Here is a 20,369-nt window from a genome sequence, read left to right as displayed (position 1 = left end):
TCATTTAAATTTAAATGGCTGCCACGCTGAGCCGACAAACAGCTGATCAGCTGTTTGTCGGCTCAGCGCGCTAGTCTGGATGCTCCCGCGCCGACCTGAAAGCCCTTTATCGATCTCCCCGTTATGCCTCGTAGGATGAGGTTTACAGGGGAGGTAAATAAAGGGCTTTCATGTCAGCAGAGGAGCGTCCAGACTAGTGCGCTGAGCCGACAAACAGCTGACCAGCTGTTTGTCGGCTCAGTGCGGCAGCCATTTAATTTTAAATGAAGCCACGATTATTTAAATTGCGGCTTCATTTCCCTTTGCCGAACAAACAAATCTACTCGATGGAGCCATGTAGTTTAGACACACCCTTGGAGTTCTTTGTTCTTTGAAAGCAAGAATAGCAAAGAATTTTTCCATCTCTCCATGAACATAATTAAGGGGGGAAGATCAGTTATTAGTCTGCAACGAAATGCTGCATGCTTACAGAATCTTCACAACTATCAGAGTTCTTTTGTATTGCAGCGATCCTTAATCCTTCATGAGAACCTGCATGCCAGCAATTCTTACTACGGTTTGCTGAGGTCACATTCGGTGAACTGACTAATATCAGTCTCTTCAGCATAGTCCTTTGCTTGTGGCTCTCATTGCTCTCATTGGGCCAAGTGTAGTACAGTGTGAGGTTAGTATACGGGTGGGCAATCTGCGGTCCATAGGGGGTTCTATTTGTGGCCCACACGACATTTTGATTACCATTGCTCCTGCCAGAGTTGCCAGATTCTGCTGGTTTCCATCTGTGTCATTTTTTTTCTCTGCCGGTATTACTAAAGGGACACATGCGTAAAGCAAGGGCACATGAATTCAGGTGTGTGCTAATTGCACACAACATTGACTGTGAGAGCCGTGTGCTCCCTCTGAATCCAGTCAAAGCGCTGCTACAGGTCAGTTGGCACACCCACAAATTCTAGACATGCAAGCGCAGTGAGCAAAACTCTCCTATCCCCAAAGACTACCTTGGTTATGAGAAACTTGAGGCCCGCTTTGAGACGAAAGAGGGCCACTCGTGTGGCCTATTCACTAGCTTAGGGCGCCCCTCTCTGGGGCTCAGGGAGATCTGGAATCATTTAAGAAAAATAAGTGCTGGGTTCAAATCCTACTTAGCGGATAATTTGGGGGGGTTCAGTGATATTGGGGCCAAAATGTGACAGGTAGGTAACCATCTGTAATTAGATTTCTGGTTATGTGATGCACTAAACTGCAAATGTCCTTTTGCTCCTACAAAGTCTTTTATGCTCCTAATCCCATAGTTCACAATCAGGCAGCTAACTTCATCCAATCAGATCAGGGGACTTTGCCAGGGAAGAATTTGGCTCAGCGAGTTTTGCCCAAATAAGCATTACAGGATTTGTGCCCTTTTGAAAGAGGGTGGGGGAAGGTTTACCTGCAAGATATCTTCAGGCCAAGTGCAAAGAATCCAGTCAGAAAAGCATGATAAGGCCTTGCCATTGCTCAGAGTGAAATTTTAGGAAAGAAAATGACAAATTTCCTAGATTTGGCTAAATGCAGCCTTGTGGTGCAGAAGGAGTGAGACGGGAGTTCAGTTTGACCACCAGGTTATGTATCCAACACACCCCTCCAAAAGATAAAGGCTACGTCTACATTGGCCCCTTTTCCGAAAGGGGCATGCTAATTTGACAGGTCGTAATAGGGAAATCCGCGGGGGATTTAAATATCCCCCGCGGCATTTAAATAAAAATGTCCGCCGCTTTTTTCCGGCTTTTAGAAAAGCCGGAAAAGAGCGTCTACACTGGCCCCGATCCTCCGGAAAAAAGCCCTTTTCCGGAGATCTCTTATTCCTACTTCAAAGTGTAGACGCTTTTTCTAAAAGCCGGAAAAAAGCGGCGGACATTTTTATTTAAATGCCGCGGGGGATATTTAAATCCCCCGCGGATTTCCCTATTACGACCTGTCAAATTAGCATGCCCCTTTCGGAAAAGGGGCCAATGTAGACGTAGCCAAAGTGTAAATATTCTCCTCTCCTTGCTTGCCCCTGACTTGTAATCCTACAGCTGAACACAAACTGTTGTCTCATTCTGTTTGCTTAGGCTCACTTGCTGACTTGCTGACCACAGTCTGCTCCCACTGACATCAGTGGAAGTTCCCTGGCAGGAGAAAAACTATTCATGGCTCCTAACGCCATCTGTTCTGTGGTAACTTCTGTTCTGCCAGTACTTCTGACAATGGATAGGCTTTCTACATAGCTACTACTGCATGGTATGGCGGGTCACTTCATCCTTCTTTTCCCTCATGCCTTTTCTCAGGCCTGCTCCTTTGAATCATGATTATGTTAGTGTACTTCTTTTGAGGCTACACAAGGGAGGGGCTGCAGTGGAAGTAACATATATTTTACATTATTATCTTAACCCCCATCCAGGCTCACCCATTAACTCCTCCCACACGGCAGCATTTAGACACTTAGCAGAAGCCACTTGCAAAGTGCTTAAGGTCTGTTTTGAAAAAGTTTTGCAGAGAGGCTGCTGGGGGTTTCCTACTTTATAGTTAGGCCACTGGTTTTTTTGTGCCAAGAGATTCTGATCCGTTCTGTTTTTCCTTTAGCTTTCTGAGTTGCTTTTCTTGGCTTTTCTTCCCAAGTTATATGTATTGCACACACACCAAGGGCTACGGTTTCAGTATAGCCTCTGTCCAGCCTCCTAAATTCAAGCCTGGAATATTCAGTTTTAGTGACTGTCTTCTATGTATTTATCCTCGCAGTTTCCTGTGAGATAGGCAAGTCCAATTATCCACAGTTCACAAAGGCAGAACTGAGGCATGAGGAGGCCAAGTGAATTGCCCAAGGTCAATAAGCTGTCTGTGACAGAGCAAGGAATTGAATACGGGGTGCAAGGCTAGTGCTCTGATTTTTGGACTTTCCTCCCTACTGTACTGACATGTTTTTAAATGCCCCAATTCACATGTGTGTGCATAAGAACATAAGGCTGGAAAATACTGGTCCAGTCAAACCAAGTATCCAGTCTTCTGACTGTGGTCAGTGCCAGGTGCCTCAGCTGGAGTGACTAGAATAGACAGTCATCAGGTGATCCATCCCCTTGTCATCCATTCCCAGCTTCTGGCAAAGGGACACTCAGATCTTGCGGTTGCATCACTGATCATCCGGGCTAATTGCCATAGATGGGCCTTTCCTCCATGGATTTATCTAACTCTTTTTTGCACCCTGTTATAGTTTTGACCTTCACAACATCACCTAGCAATGAGTTCCATAGGTTATCTGTGTTGTGTGTTGACATGCATGCAACTTGGCCACCTAGAAGTAGGGATGTAAAATCCCGTTTAATCAGTTAACTGAGTAAACCTTAAATTTGACTAGTTATCTGATTAAACGGGGGCCCAGTTTGGAGCAGTCCCCAACCTGCAGTTCTCCTGGCTCCCAGCCCTATGCCGGCAGGGAGGCTGCTGGTTCCTTCCTAGCCCTCCGTGGCCCAGGGCCTGCGCCAGTGTGGTGGACCGGGCGGGGCAGGGGGACTGCTCCTGGGAACCAGTTAACCATTAGCTAGTAAATATCACCCAGTAAGGGTGATGCTTACTGGGTAACTGGTTATCTATTCACGTCCCTAATTAACAGTCTTGATTATCCAATATAGGCATGTATTACTTTTGTCTCATATTTACAGAAGGACATGCACAAGTCTGAACGTTGTGCATGCAATGCCTGGTGTATGGCACATTTCTGAACAGGTGGGCACACAAACAGCTGCACTTGTACATTGTAAGCCATTTTTTCTCATGTTACCCCCCCAGATGTCTGGAGTTTGTCACTGTTGAGGTTGTGTTCTGTTTAAATTGAATGTTCTTTTTGAAATGGTCTTTTTTAAATTCAGTTCTCGTTTTCTCTACTCTGCTTGAACTTTTAATCAAAGCCTTTGGACTGCACTGAGGAGAGGACAGAGAAGTAATTCACAATGGTATGCAAAAGGGGATATATGAAACATTTGAAACCTTTTTCTTAAGGAACTGGAATAACATAGCATGAAATTAGCTCTTGCGATTAATTAGCAAGGTGGAGGAGCATTGTATGGGACGTGCATGCTGCACTGCAATCTTACGTCTGAATATCAGTATCAATGCAAATATAGCTGGCATCCCTCTGTTGATTTAAAACCTGCCACCCTTACTCCCAAAATGTAGACTTTTAAAGGGGCAACATCATCTCTGTATAAAAACATCAAGAAAGTGCATTTGAACAATAAAGAAGCAGATCCAGAGCCCCTGAAATCCTGTTCCATAGTATCTTATCTCCCCAACTGGTTCCCATCAATTGATTGCTTAAGGAGTAAAGGACTATTTACTATGACCCATGGGTATCAGAATTTGGCTCAAAATGAGCACAAAGATATTTGAAAACAATTTAGAAGCCAGTTTGCTGCTAACGAAACACATGGAAATTGCTGTTTCTGTGAATAAAGATGTGCCCAGAGTAAAATAGTTTTCAATTGCTATGTAGTGTTGCACTGGGCTACTAAACAGCTTCAGTGTCCCACTTCAGAGATGGCTGCATGTTAGTAGTATCTGATGTGTTTTTGAATTTGAGCAGTGTTTTTAAATCTTTCTGGATGACAGATGCAGTGTGTTTAGAAAATGTGTTTATGATTAATTAATTCTTTTTCTAGCATATACATTATTATTCAAAACTGAAGTACAAATGTGTGGGAGTGAATTCACCAGAATATATGTTGATATGTCCATAGACTCTGTAATGTGCTTTGGCCAGCACCAAACTGGCTTGGAGTTGCTCTATTCAATCATAATTGGCTACCAATTTGGATAATGTGAAGCATCTGCTAGACTGGTGCAAATGTTTCTTCATATCATCTTAATGTTTTGCCTTGTACTTTTTCCAAAGGGGGGCAAATAAAAGGTTTATGAAATAGATACAACATAATGAATCACTTAGTACAGCCACTTTATAGGTTTGCCTTTGCATGGTGTTTAAGCTCACTGGTCTGGGCTGTACCTGGAGCTGTACCTACTTTACACCATTCTGCCAGGAGAGGGTCTTGCCTAGAAATCTTATTCAGTCACCAAGTCTTTTCCAGATGGCTACTAGCTGTATTTTCTGTTTCATTTGTAAGAACAGATGAGCTTAGCAGGATGCTTAGCTGGGCTGCAATTCTAGAAGTTAGAGGGTTTTTTAGCTTTCTTGCAAGTGTTAAAGAAGAAGCTGCTATACCTGTTCCTTTTCCAGATACACACAATCTTCCCTCCTTCCTTCCCTTCTCCCGCCCCAGACAGAGCTATGACTTCCTGACCTACATCCTTTTTACGTCCTCCCCACCCCACCCTGTCTCCACTTCCTCACGCATGCACAGGAAGGGAACACTTTCTGGGAGGGCGCTGCTCCGCTTGGCTCGGCCTTGGGGGTGATCGGCCTCAAGCAACTTTGATTTGTGGACTGAAGGTTCCAGTTTTCCTGTCGTCTCTTCCCGTTTGGTTTCCCCAGTTCCCACAGGAACCTGGGAAGTAGGTTGTGCCCACCCTTTGCAACAGAAAAAAAGCTCAAGATAACCAAGGGGGGGGACAATACCCATTTGACGTCACTTCAACTTTTTCATTTCAGGTCAAGTCCTTTTTGTTTCCCCTTGTAAGTGTAATAACATTTCCCTCCCCCACGCCCAAACATACCCCTCTCTATAACACTAGGGCGCTGCAGAATTCTTCATGCTGAGGGATCGAGGCTCAGGGCAAAGAGAGAGTCTTTCCTGATGTGAATAGCCCCAACATAGCTCATAGGTCTGCTTGTGTGAGCATGAGTGTGCGCTGACCTCACCATAACATGCCAGTTATTCTGAAGCAGGGCTTGTGAGATCATTAATAATTATCCTGTTTGCACAGACTGAAGGAGGTAGATATATGCACAACTGTCATCAGCCTTTTCTAGCTGAAGTGTTCCTGCATTTAGATAAGCAGTTTGCCTCCCTCTCAGATTAGCTTTTTTTTTTTTATTATTATTCGTGAATGTTGGTAAATGTCAAGTTCATGGTATCCACACAAAGTGACAAAAACATTTCCAGTAATGATAGAAATTGGCTGATAAGTTCTCACTTTCTTTCGTTGCCTATCAGCATTTGATTTAAGAATATTTGCTATGTATATTTCAGCACATGATGTTGGCACTTTAGTGGTTATAAAGTTAATTGTTTTTAATATCTCTACACTGGTATTAAGTAATTTTTCTCTGACATGCCAATGCCTAATTTCCCACAGTTGTAAAAATATAAATTGATTATAGAAAAGATGCTTAAATCCTATACTTGTTCATAATTGAAAATGTAAATAAAGGTTGGGAAAATGCTTAGAAATAAATATCAATATTGTCTGTTGGAATTATGAAATTACAATAAAAATTGAATTCTGCAAAGCCTAGTTGTGGGTCTGGCTAAATAGAAGCAACAATGTTAATATGAACTCTCACTACTCGGCTTGGAAAATGTTATAGAATTGTGTTTTTACCCTTTACCTTCAGAAGCCTTGTCTGTGCAAAATGAACTAGAATTGGAAATACTGTACTCAATGGTCAGTGTTTCCTATAAGCTAGGCGCTTGGGTGGCCACTCAGGAGGTATTCAGGTGCCTCCCAGCTGATCAGCAGAGCATCTGCCCACAGCTGGCAGTATAATATGTCTGCTGGTGGTGCACATCTCTACATGCCTCAGTGCCCACAACAACATTTATTCGGTACATGGATGGAAAAAGTTAGAGGGAACATTGTCACTGGTGTGGACTGCTTTCTCGTAGGGTCCATCTACACAATGCAGCAGCCAATCTCAGTGCTTAGGTCCCAGGGCTGGTGGGTGGCATAAGCAGAGGAATGTAATGCCTTCCCAAACTGCCTCACCTAGTGTGATGTAGTGGGGATCGTGTTTGCACTGTTTGCTTTGTTATGCTGTATGTGATTCCTACTGTCCTGTGCTGCTCTGTTGTGACTCTGTGTGTCTGGTGCCCACCGTGGGATGAGAACTTTGGGTGAGAAGTGCTGAGGGAGGGCAGGTAGGGAATGGCCCAAGCCATCCTGTCACCTGTTCCTAGGGGGAAGATGCAACCAGTGAGTGTCAGATAACACCTTGGCCTTGGGGCTGCCTAAAGGGCTAGGAACCAGTTGCTGGGTGTGTGTTAGTTTTTCAGCTGGCCTAAGGAGAAGTGAGCCTAGTTGGCTTGGGGGTCTGGGCAGATGGATTGCACTGAATACTCCTGGTTCCTGTAACAGCAAGTCTGTGCTGCGCTGTGTCCCTGCGAATCAACAAACCTTCTGTTCTACTTGCTGGCTGACAGTCACATCTGACTGCAGATGGGGGTGCAGGTCCCAGTGACTCCCCCATCCATGGTGCCACCCATGCTCCACCGGAGTCGCCCAGGCTCTCTCCCCCAGCCTGCTCTTGAGGAGGCAGAGGCTGGGACAGGCAGGCAGGGGGATGTGCTACACTGCCTGTCCTCCCAGCGCTGGGACCGGTAGCTTGGCTGGAGGGACGTGCTTTCTGTAGGAATCTGGCAGGCACAGCACAGGGAGGCTAGGACCATGCCCTCCTGACTCTCATCTTTAGGGTCAGGGGAGGCTGGGGCCACACTGCTTGTTGGCACTCCGGGGGCCAGGGCATGCTGCAGCCACACTGCCCACCAACTCCCTGGAGGTCTGGGACTGCGCTTATTCCCCATTGCGGGCAGAGGCCAGCAGTGGCCATAGTAGTGGGCGTGGCCTCGAGCAGAAGGGGCGGGGCTGGGGGCTTGCCTCCTCCAGCCATGAGGTCATCCATTGACCATGCCAGGTCCACAGACTCAGGCTTGTGCTGTGGTGCAAAAGATAGCTAGGTAGAGGCAGCAGCGGGGTTGGCAGTGGGAGTTAGCTCAAAGCCCACACTCCTCCAGCCTGACTTGAAAGCCAGCTCTCCCTGCCTCTCCCCACTGGATTGGCATCCCGCCACTTCTGCTGCCATGGCAACCACCTTGGGCACCCGTGTCAGGGCAGCCTTTGTGATCTGAAGTCATTCGTCGCCTTTGATACAACCTGCCTCTCCCCCCATACCACACTAAGGACCAACTTCTGCCCTGGGATACATGTATGAAATTCTTGCTGTATCCAGTGGCAGCCAGCATCCGAGGGCAGAATGACCTCCCTCCGCTCCATTGCTACAGCTAGCCAGTGCCGTTGTTCTACGTTGCTGTGCACACAGTGGCCAGGGTGTAAAACTAATGCTCCCCTTCGTTTTGTTTCTTTTCTCTCCTTAGTTATATCTGCAGGCCAGATTCACGTGGAGAGGAGCACGTCTGCTACGTCCCCTTCTGCAGTTTACTCTGATCATGATGGCGTTTTACACAGGATTGTCCCGTGTGTCTGACCACAAGCATCACCCCACAGATGTGCTGGCAGGATTTGCACAAGGAGCCCTGGTGGCTTATTGCATAGTGAGTGGCATCTCTTACTATTGCACGCATGGCCTAGTAGCTCTGGAGGGAGGTGCTGATGGGTATAGCCTGTGACAGAGGCTACTTACCATGTTAGGCAATCCAGCTGCTTCAGAATAGCTGGGGCTGTTGAGAGTTAACATTCACATGGGGGCTGGCTCTCTCGAGTGGGCTGCAGTGTGGAAGATGCATTGTAAGCCAAGATGCCTCTGTAAAAATCTCTCTCTGCTGTGGGCATGGGTGTGTAGTGAGACATGAGGTGAGGCTGTGGTTTTCGAACGTAGGCTCGTGATCCGGGACTGGGTCGTGGAATGTCAGGCACTGGGTCTCATTGCTGCAGGGTGATCAGGTGGCCAGTGCAGGTGCTCTGACAGGCTACCTGCCTGTTCTGGCAGCACACACTGCGCTGCTCCCCAGAAGTGGCCAGCAACTAGCCTGGTTCCAAAGTAGGGGGGCAGTGGGAAGCAAACAGCTCCATGCACTGCCCCCGCCCTGAGCCCTAGCTCCGCACTCCCATTGGCTGAGAACTTGCTGCTGGCTGCTTGTGGGGTGAAGCATGGTCTTCAGTGCCAGGAGAGGCAGGAAGCTGCCTTAGCACCCCTGCTGCACTGTTGACTAGGAGATGGTGAAGGCAAGCCCCTCCTGCCCTAGCCCTGAAACCCCCAAAGCTGGAGCCTCCTCCTTCACACCAAAACTCTCATCCTCAGCCCTGCAGCCCACGCTCTAGTCAAATTATGGTGGGTCGTGGGCATCAACAATTTTCTTCAACTGGGGCATAAGAAAAGAAGTCTGAAAACCACTGAGGTAAGGGGAGAGCAGAGCGCCTCATTAACAGCTGGTAAAGCCTCTGTGTCCTCAGCCCTGCATGTTCTCCACCCCTGAGCCCTTGCAAATAAGGGACCAGGCATGCATGCGCTGGACAGTGCTTTGCAATGAGGACAACTACACGTAGGGCTTCCCCCCACTTTGCGCTGATGAGTAATGATACCAAGAATGCACTGTCCAAGGATCTGCAGGATCAAAGCCCATGTGTAAAAAAAAAAAAAATTGTAGAGTCTCATTTGAAACCAAGTAATGTAAAACCAACCCAGCATGTGAAGTGAAACCCCTGTGTTCTGCTTTTCCCTATCAGCATTAGGGTCAGTATGTTCACTGATTGGCAAGGACCCTTCTGAATCCAGGCAAATTACCAGTGCAGTTTAGGGAGGCTAACAGGCAAACAGTGGCAGCAGTTTTTCCTCAAAGGCTAACCCCTGGTTTTGTTGATGCCCGTTGTGGATGAAAGCTGGGTGGTGGCTGTACATTGTCAAAGCTCTTGCAGAGGATCTGTACAGAAAGATCCCAGCAGACTATCTTGGAAGTGGGGGACAGCTATATGCCCTTCAGAGTTAAACCAGAAAACTCCCCTGCCTGGGAATGTGGCTTTTGGGTTTGTTCTTTTGATTGGAGACTTTTTTTTTTTTTTTGGTCTAGCAAAAAGGTTTGTGAGAAAATGGTTTACAAAAGCCATGATTGCTTGTCTGTCGCTGCCTGGCTTGTTCTCATGCAATTTACTTTCAAAAGAGAGACCTGATTGCATAGTCCTTTAACTCAAAGTGACACATGTAAACGTTTAATGAGAGGTGCTGGCTCTGTGTAATGACGTGATTGTTTTCAGTGTAGCTATCTTGTTTAGAAACAAAGGGACTGGGGACTAAAGTAATTATGTGGCTTTAGAAACTCCTAAAACCAAGCTTTTAAAAGGTTGCACACGTTTTGTTTTGCTTGATCTGAAAGTAAAGTAAACCTCCAGGCAAGGAATAAAGTTCACTAGAGGTTTATTTGCAGGAGTGGAAAATAGACTGTGCATGTTCCACTTATTGATAAAATGCTAAATCTGAGCCAAAAAAAGCTGTAGTCTAGTTGTTTAAAAAAATATTAACCCAAGTGCCAATGCAACATTGTGGCTGAGTGTCGGCAAATCCTAAATACCAGTGCCAAAGGGTGAATTGGTGGAAGTCTTTCACATAGGCCACTCCTGTGTGTGACTTTCCGTCTTCAATTTGCCTTTTTTAATGCACAGTAGCAGCAAAATCATTATGGTTCATAAATCTTTTGTTCAAGTGTCATGGCATTTCTCAGAGCCTTGGAAACCTTTTATTATCCCTATGAGGTTGTGTCTAGACTGCAGAGTTTTCCGGGATACCTCTAGTATCCCAGAAAAACTGCCGTGTCCAGGGAACACGTCCACTTTTTCAGAACAGTTTCCAAAAAAGTGGGCGCGTTCTTTTGGCATCGCTGTATTCCTCATTTTATGAGGAATAAAGGATGTTCCGAAAGAGGAGGCTTTCCTGACATTTGGCTCCGTGTAGATGGACCAAATGTTGGAAAAGCCTCTTTCAAAAAAACAAGCAGAAAAAGGTACGCAAATTGCGAACCGCAGTTTGTATATTTTTTTTCCAAAAACCCCCAAAGTGTAGACATAGCCTCAGCCAATTAAAGAAACAACCCATCCCCTTTTGAACACTATGGAAGCAAAAAGATCTTGGGCAAACCTTTGGAGCAGCGAGGCAGCTTTTCCTAGGTCCAGTGATTCATATCACATCAGGAGGCTTTGTCTAGGCACCAGTTTGTATATAATTAAGACTGTTTTGTATGTGTACATTTCCTACATAGCCTTCTTTTTATCACTTTAAAGCTTTATCTCAGGTAGAGAGAAAGAAGAATGTGAACACAATAAAAGGATGAAATGCACTATTGATCTAATTAGTGGCTTCTGAAAGACAATAGGCATCCAGATGCTAAGGACGGACATTTGTACATTTCCTGTCTAGTGACAAGTTGCAAATCTGGTGGCCTCCTCCCTGACCCTTTAACAGATGGCAAATTGTGCTGTGCCCAGAGGCGGGTGAGAATGTGGCTCCCATAGGCTGATTTTCCTGTGACGAAGTAAATCACCATAGGAAGCAGCTGCCTGATTATTTCACAAACAGACCTAGTCTTTCCCTTCTAGCACAGGGCACACCCCGCTGTACTCTTTTGTGTGCCTCCATTCCAAGCCCGGATGTGGGGAGAGCACTAGTCATTCATTGCCCTGTTCCTACTGCCTGGGAAAGATGCAAGTGGGTTCCAATGAGATTCAGACCCAAACCCCTGTCTCGTATTTGTCCAGGTACAAATAACAGTTAAAAGGTTCTTGGAATCCTGAACTCGATTGCTTAACAATGAGGGCCAGGGTTAGTATTTGTCCAGTATGGACCGATATTTCTTTTCTTCTTTTTGGGGAGAAGGTTTGGAGCTCCTTTAATAGTAAGGGCCATTGGCGCTACATAGCTGCTAGGCTGTTCCCTGTGAAGCACAGGAAATCGCTCCAGGGCTCCCTGCAGCTGGAATCAGGACAGTGGTGTAGGGATGAGCAACCTGCCAAAACTGTCAAGGATGTCAAGGGTCGCATGAGTAAAGGGGATCCAACATCAGGCTTAATAAGTCCTACCTTAGACATTTTTCTTGTAAGCAGGAGGCATTTGTTTTCATATTAGGGTTTATTAGCTTTCAGTTTCACCCTGTGCCTAGGGTAAGACTCACCCCAACTGATAGCCATACATCTTAGAATGGGTTGGTAGATCCATTCCCCACCTACCACTATGTCCCAGAACAGCTCTCATTGGCTGGCTACACAATTTCCCATGCCTAGCTCTTTACTTTCTCTTGCTCCCTCTCCTGCTAGGCTGCTAACCACTTGTAGACTAGCAGCCAGTCACATCTTGAAGGCTGTCCACCAACCCCCAGGGACTTTCTTCTCTAGAATATCACTCTAAAGTAGTTGTAGGGCCAGCCTGCCAATATAGCCTTTTCTGTGCTAAGACGGGATGAGAAGGGCCCTGGTAGTTGCATCAAGCGTAGACTTGGTTCCATAGTTCCCACTAAGGTGCACACTTGCACATCCACGGACAAAAAATTCTTCTCTCACCCACCTCCTCTGGAGAGCCGTGCAGCAGCACTCGTGCGGCAGGCAGCTACTCTAGCGGGTGGAGCCGGCTGAGACAGCGTGGTGAGGGAGCCACTGTGGTGGGCCATGTGGAGTGGGAGGGAGGCCTGTTCTGGTGGCCGGGCCTGCCATGTGGCAGGGGGGCCGGGGCCTGTTCTGGCGGCTGAGGCTGGGAACAGGACCTGCTGCATGGCGGGGAGAGGGGGGTTCTGCTTTGATGGCCGGGAACAGGACATGCCGCAGGGGTGGAGGATAGGGTCTGCTCCAGCGATTGGGAATGGGACCTGCCGTATGGCAAGGGGGGGTAGGTTTTTGCTCTGGCATCTGGGAACATGTGTGTATTAATAATGTGGGTGCCATAGTGGCATACATCCACATGAGTGCTCATGGCCTCGGTATTAGTGCACAAGCCAAAACTCACTCCGCTCATAGTTGGAAAATCTTAGAGGGAACGCTGCTTGGTTCTTGTATATATATTTATTAGGGTCAGTTGTCTGGCTGAATGCTGAGCAGCAGTATCATGCTGTTAGCAGCTCTGCTGCACAGAGTGGGGAAAGCAGTGCTATTCCTTCCTAAGCCATAACACATATGTCAAGTAGTCTGGCCTGCGGACTACCCTCCTGGGACCCTCAGGAATGGAGCAGCTCCACACTGCTCAAAGCGGCTGGCTGTTCCATGTGGCTCTCTGTATCATACATATGGGGGCGAGGAGGCTTTACATGCTGTCCCCACCCCCTGCACAATCTCTCAGCCCATTGGCCAGAACCTGGCAAATGGGAGCTGAGAGATTGTGCTGAGGATGGGATCAGCGAACAAAGCCTTCTCTCCCGCCCCAGCATGGAAGGAGCAGCCAGCCACTGGGGCTGGGGCTGGGGCTGGGGCAGGCAGGGAGCCTCCCTGATGGTCACGCTGGGCTGCTGGCCAGAAACCACTTAGGTAAGTGCCTTCCAGACGGAGCCTGCACCTGACACCCCAGCCTCTCCTATACCCCAGTTCTTCACCCCAGGTCACCACCAAAACCTCTGACACCCCCCCCTTCTCCCTGCCCCAGGTCACAACTCCCTCCCAGACCCTGCAACGCCTCCTACCACTCACCAAGTCAAAATCCTCTCCTGCACCCACCCATACCCTCTCCTGGACCCTGGACCCCAAACCTCTGCCACAGGTCACAACCCCTTCCTTCACCCAAACTTCCTCTCAGACCCCACACCTTCTCCTGCACCCCAGTCTCTATACACTGGGCTCCCTTCTGCACCAACCTCCATCCCAGATCCCATACCCCCTCCATAGAAAAGTGTGGCCCTTGACCACTTACCAGACTCTTGGAGTGCCCCCTCCCCCGCCCATTAACCACTGCTGAAACCTTGTGGCTTCGGCAATCTCCACAATCCTAATGCATGAGTTGGGACTAGGATCTTACTGTATGTTCCCACCAGATCTTGGCCCCTCCCTCATCCTCATTTCCACATGAATGTAATGATCCCTCACTTCTCTCCTCCCAGGATTCTGCTTCACCTTTGCAAAATGGACACATCCCACTTCTGAAAGCTGGACACTCAAAAAGCTAGTTAATATCAACCATTACAAGTTATGCAGTTCTTTGTCTGACCCTTTCCTTTTTGAGCTAATCAGCTCTGCTAATAGAACAATATACTCCAGCTTGTCATGGAAACCTTTCTGGAGATGCACTGAGTAATTTTCACTTCTCGTGGCTGGGACCTCGCTAACTGGCAAAGATGAGAAAGCCGGTCCTGAACCTTTGATTCACAGGGCATTCAAGGCCTCCTTGCTTAGCCACAGTTTTATCACTCCTTACTACATTGCGTCAGAGAGGAGTGACTCAAAAATCATTTCTTACAGCACTCTCTTTCTGAGGAACAGCCTGCAACTGTGACTCAAGAACTAAAAGTCTCAAACTGTTGATATTAGAAGGTTGTTAAGTGTAGTAGGAATCGTGCTGTAATTCTCCGTGAAAGCCAGCTATGTGTTTCATCTCCAAGGGTTACCAAAGCTAAAAGTTGTAACAGACACATTTGTCCTTCCCTGCCTGAAATAACAAACACAAGACATTTGTGTCAAGCACTTCCAGCTGATGAAACATTTTTACTTGGTTCTGAAGTGAAATACGATGAGAATTTCCAAAAATCAAAATAGCTCTTACATGCAGCATAACAGACTAATACGGATTGCTTAGTTTACATCCCTTATGACAGAGGGGAACCATTTAAAGAGACCAGATACTTTTTTGTGTCAACATTTAAAAGTCATATTAGTTTATTTTACTATTTTGTATCTGAGTACGGTTTTCTTTAATATGATGAAAATAAATAGTATTATTAAATGGAAATATAAGATATTGTGTTTGTATAGTACAATCCCAGTTCTCTGATGTCAAATTTTCTTTATGGGTGGAGAGCACCTTCTGCAGGAAGTGGAACAAATCCAAGTAAAAACTTTAACATTAAAAAGGACTAATAAATGTGCAAACAGTTCAAGCATTAGCAGGATTTAACACTCTTTTGACCCTAAAAGATCATGTTTCATGATTCCTGTATGTGTTTACATAGCCTCAAGCCATGCTAGAGAAAAATATAGTTTAAAAGGGAATTAAAACGACTACCAAGTATTTGAATTAAACCTTCAAAACCAATGAACTTCAGAGTAATGGCTGGGAAAAAACCCCAAGATGATACTTCATCCATAACTTACTAATTTACAAAATAAGGGCCACATTCAATATAATCCCCATCTACCTCTTGCATGGAGCAACTGCCACTTACCTCCTCCAACAAATTTATTTTTCATGGATTTGTTGGTATAGAAGTTGGACATGTTTCTGATTGCATCCAGTCCTAGGAGTTAGCCATGTGAGAGAAATATTCCAAAATAACTGATTTATTTTGTTTTGGTTTTTTTTGCTAACAACCAAAAAGAGAAAAATACTTTATAGTAATACATTCTCTTGATAGATTATTTTTATTTTTGTTCGTTTGTTTTTAAAAGGACTCATCCAAACCTCTGTTTTTGTGGGTGCAAATTTACTCCCTCATTTTGCTGTAGCACAAATCCTGGCATTTAGTTGTCTAATCAGCAGATTTGTGTAAAGTGTTATTTAGCTAGACATCTGAGTGCCAGCACTTCACTCCAGGAACAAAAAAAAAATTGTAAATGTTAGTCCTCTTTATGTTTTTTCTGATCCAGAGAAATATTTATGGATAAATAATAAAACTGGAAAAGTGAAGGAATCAAACCCCCAAATTCTCAGTTTTGGGTTCATTTGAATTGTCCACGTAACTTGGTTTCATGACTCTGATAGTAGCTTAGAAAAGATATAGAAAAGGAAGAGGAATATTGGTGAATAGTGCATATGGGCTGCTATATAATGCCTTCCAGTACACCATCCTCAGACATGTGTCTCAGTTACCCTTGCACTTGGATTAGCCAGAGTCATTGTGTAGTCTGGTCTTATTCATGTAAGCATCTTACCCCTTTTCCATTTTATTTAGTCAAATCAAGGACCCTTCCAAAAACTGCAGTAGAAGGAGATACAAATACATTTCTAATGTTGAGGCTATCATCCAATAGGGCCTGACTGAAATTTAGAACTTGGTATACCAGTTTAGATCACTTGGTCCTACCAGGCCAGTATCCCATCTCCACCCAATGCGTTAGAAATCCCATAAAGGACTATTAAAAGATAACCTTCCCTTAAGGGAACATTAACACCCCCACAGCCAATGTTCGGCTTATGTGCTGAACTAATAAGCTGCTATGGGAGGTTTTGGGATCCCCATCGCTGGTGGTATTTAAGAACAAGTTGCACAAAGACCTCTCCAAGATGCTCTAGGAATACTTGATCCTTTCTCGCCGTGCATTGCAATGATTCTATAAACGTTAAAATACCGTATTTCATCCTCCGTATCACTTTGGCTAAAGTGAAATGTGATGCCTTATGTGTGCACAGCTATTAAATGTCAGGGCCAGAATAAGTTTCAGCTCAGCTGGTAAATTCTGACTCACATGCTTACTAAAAGTGCAGCTGTGAGGTAGCCTTGGTGCTTGTTGGCATTTGTGTTCACCAGTAACTAAGTTTTGGCACTGTTTATAGCCAACTTCTGGTGCTAAATAACAACGATGAGTCCTCTGTGCATTTTGCTGTTTCCAGAGAGTTACACTGTCTGACTGTTTTCCCTGCTGGCTTCAGGTTTAAGTTTAGTAACGGAGAAAGTGCAACAGTCATGCGAGCTTGATAAGGGTTAGGCCATGGCTGCCAAGGAGGAAATGAAGGTTTCCTCCCAGCACTTTGTTTCTTATTGTGTTTCTGCCTCCCTAAATTGTCAAACGCTGGCCTTTTCTCATCCGGCGGAGCGGTCACGTCATTGGGTAGTCAGGAAAGGGGGACTCAGGAATATCTCCTCTCTCTGTTGGGCTCTGACTGCTAGACAGTCATCCTGACTAAACTTTAGTTTTGTAGCCCATGTGTCACGAGAAGAGGGGAAAGCAGCCATCACTCATTAGAGAGAGTCACTCGTGGAGCAGTTTTAACTTGAGGGCCTTAATTGCCCATTGGAGATCATTTTAAGTCGGTGGGGCTACTTGTGTGAGTCAGGCAAAGCAGGATTTAAATTTGGGAGGGGGTGTTTGAGCATAAGTGGTGTAACCATAGTGCTTAGGAAGCCTGTGCCTGGATCAGAACCTAGAGTACGAGCAGCTGTACAAACAAGAACAAAAAGGCTACGCCTAGACTGGAAGCCTCTTTCGAAAAAGAGCATCTAGACTATAACCAGTACTTTCGAAAAGGCAAGCTGCTTTTTCAAAAGAGAGCACGCAGGCAGTCTGGATGCTCTCTTTCGAAAAAGCACAGTTTGCATTACATAGCGCCTTTTTTCGAAAGAGCACTTTCGAAAAAAGGCATTCTTCCTCGTAAAGCGAGGTTTTTCACGGTCGAAAAAACTGCCGCGTTCTTTCAATTTACTTTTGAAAGAACGCAGCAGCAGTCTAGATGCAGGGGAAGTTTTTTTTTTTTTTTAAAAAAGGCCACTTTTTTCAAAAAAACCTGTAGTCTAGACATACCCAAAGATGCTCTCTGCCCCAAGAAACTTTCTTTATTTCTGGACTTTCAAGCCAGTGCTGTGAAGTTGTGTGTTATCAAGCTATTTATAGCATATAGGTACAATCATTTATTAATGCCCACAACAGTTCATACCAAGCCATCATTATTTAATCTCCCAACACCCTATCTGGCTGGTAATTAAGTACTGTACATGTCTATTCCACAGCTAGGAAAACAGCCATAGATAGGTGAAGGGCCCCATCATACAGCGAGCTAATAACTCCCAACTTCCATTGCCCCATTTGGGAGCTAGGGATGTTCAGCACCTTGTGAGCCTAGAGCTTGAGTCTAAGACACCTGAAAGAATTTGTGTATGGGAAAATAGAACACGAATACTCTCTCACTGATGACCTGTCAAATAGCATTTGAGGAATACTTCATCACATGTCGATATATTGATTTTTAAATTATATTTGCAGGTGTTCTACGTCTCAGACCTCTTCAAACCCAAGATGAAGACCTCCCTGCCTCCTCCTCCAATCCGGAAAGATATCCTTTCACCTGTGGACATCATTGAACGGAACAATCACCACAATATGGTGTAGACCTTTGCAACCTTCCATAACCCTCTTTTTTTTTTTTTTTGGTTGCAAAAATGACTGCTGACAGCAACTACCTGCTGCTCTCAAATCTCATCAGACAGTAGAATGTAGGGAGAGACTTTTTTGCCTGACTAATAAGGTCTTACTCTCTGGCCTTTTCACTTGCAACATTTGCATGAAATGGGTGTTGTTCAACTAAAGTCAAAAGCAACTATGGGAACAATAAACAAACAGCGGTGCCGGAATTCTGGATGTGCAATTGGTTGAGTGTTCATGTTGTAGTGAACCCAAATTGTTCATAGCATAGTGAACGCTAAACGATTATGTAAAGCCGGCCATTTTAGCTTTTACTATGAAGCTTTCCAATGCCTGTAAGAAAAACTCACAACTAAATTATATAGCACTGTATGCAAGAAACAGCACTGATTCAAGATTTGGGATTGGTTCCTCAGTGTCACCGCTTTCCTTTCCCCTCCCCGCTTCTTGTTAATATTGCTTTGTTCAACTCCATTCCATACTGTGATGTTGGTTCGGAAGAAGCTTGCCATAAAAGTCAGAAGGGTGCCTGACTACACAACTTTAAAAAAATCCTGCATACCACACAACCTTAAAAAAAACACTATCCAAGGTGTTTCTGCAACAAATTGAACATCAATGAATCCATTATCCACTTGGAAGTCAAATCTCTTCATTTCCACTTGTGATATTATGGCTTTATGAGGCATCAAGCCTACACAAAATTGACAAATGGCCTAATTTACAAAAAGGCTCCCTTCACTACTCCTAACCCTGATAAATTGCAGAAGGATTTTCTGTGTTATTGCTGCCACCTTTGGGAGTTCATGTCATATCAGTTGTTAGTGATCGATCTTGTTGAAGATACGTTAGCACTATGAATATGGGATTGAGTCCCAGGAAACATTGATCCTGCAGTTTTAGGACGGGCTGCTGGGTGGAACGTCCTAACCTGGATTTCACAGTTTTGAGCATTCCCTCAAAGTCTCGGTTTAGGGTCTTGTTCTAAGCCATTCAGTAGATATTAGGCTAAATTCTGATCTCAGTTACACCAGTAGTGAATCAGTAGTGTGTAAAGGAGATCAGAGTTTTGCCTTTTTCTCAACTTGTTGGCTTTCTGATGGAAGTTAAAGACAAATACTTAAGATCTATCTTAAAACTTTTTAAAAGCTAAATTGAAAGGGGAACATGCAAACCACGTGGAATGGCCATTTGCACATCTATATTACACAATCCGTCCTATCATTTCAACTATAGCAAGCTATGATTTTTATATATAAATATTATATAAATAATGTATAAAACATTAAAAATTAACTATGTAAAATATTATTTCTGAAACAATTTTTTTAGATATATCCACTATGATTATAAACTGTGTCTTGACCTGTGTTATTTACATTTTGCTGCTTAAAAAAGCATTGAATTAATTTTTTGGTAGTTGACTAAAATATTGTAGGTCTGTGGTAGTAATATTTTAATGAAAATAACTACAACTAGAGACAATTGTATAAAAATCATATTAAATTGTCTGTATTTTTGTAATGTTTCATTTTGTAAAGAGAAGAATATTCAAAGACTTTTGTAGAATACAAAATTGAAGTTTGTATCTGCGAAATTATTGCTGTATAAATGTGCTTTTTAAATAAAAGCTCATAACACAACTAAATATCCTATTTTAACCATGTTCTGCATTTGTGTTGTTCTTAGATTAATTGGAAGAAAATGCACTGGGGTGGTATATCCAGGGCTTTATTCTGCACTGGATAAATGTTGCATATATCTGTTCCAAGGCTACATCTACACTTCAGGCTTTTTGCGCAAGAATGGACGCAGCACTCAAGGTGTGAATTTTTGCAAAGCACCTAGGTCTTTCTACATTTCTGTCTCTGCTTTATAATAGAAATAAGTCTAAGGATATGTCTACACTGCAACACTATTTTGAAATAACTAGGGTTATCCCAAAGTAATTTAGTCCATGTCTACACAGCAGGCAGTTATTCTGAGTGTCAAAATACAGTCAAGCTGGAGGACCTCTTACTCCGACTCCTGTAACCCTCATTGTACGAGGTATAAGGGAAGTGAGAGGAAGAATGCTCTATTTTGAAATAAGTGCCGTGTAGACGCTCCCTATTTCGAAATAAGATACGCAACTGATGTAGCTCAATTTGCGTAGCTTATTTCGAGGTAAGCCCTGCTGTGTAGACGCACCTTTACATGGAAGCCCATAGATGAACCCCTTATTTACATAGTAAGGATGATTTCTCCTCTGCCTACAT

General features: G+C 44.6%; 1 protein-coding gene across 1 annotated transcript in view; it reads left to right on the top strand.

Moving 5' to 3' along the window:
- The window catches only part of PLPP3 (phospholipid phosphatase 3), a 78,473-nt gene extending 58,696 nt beyond the window's left edge, over nt 1-19,777 (top strand). The window contains exons 5-6 of the mRNA XM_075936053.1: nt 8,277-8,453; nt 17,953-19,777. Coding sequence (XP_075792168.1) covers nt 8,277-8,453; nt 17,953-18,078 — 303 coding nt within the window. The 3' untranslated portion in view covers nt 18,079-19,777. The remainder of the gene's footprint in view (nt 1-8,276; nt 8,454-17,952) is intronic.
- The last annotated feature ends 592 nt before the right edge of the window (nt 19,778-20,369 follow it).

This window comes from Pelodiscus sinensis, chromosome 9, assembly GCF_049634645.1.
Source record: "Pelodiscus sinensis isolate JC-2024 chromosome 9, ASM4963464v1, whole genome shotgun sequence".
Lineage (NCBI taxonomy): Eukaryota > Metazoa > Chordata > Testudines > Trionychidae > Pelodiscus > Pelodiscus sinensis.
Note: the sequence above shows the minus strand (reverse complement) of the source record. Positions and strands in the feature narration are given on the sequence as shown.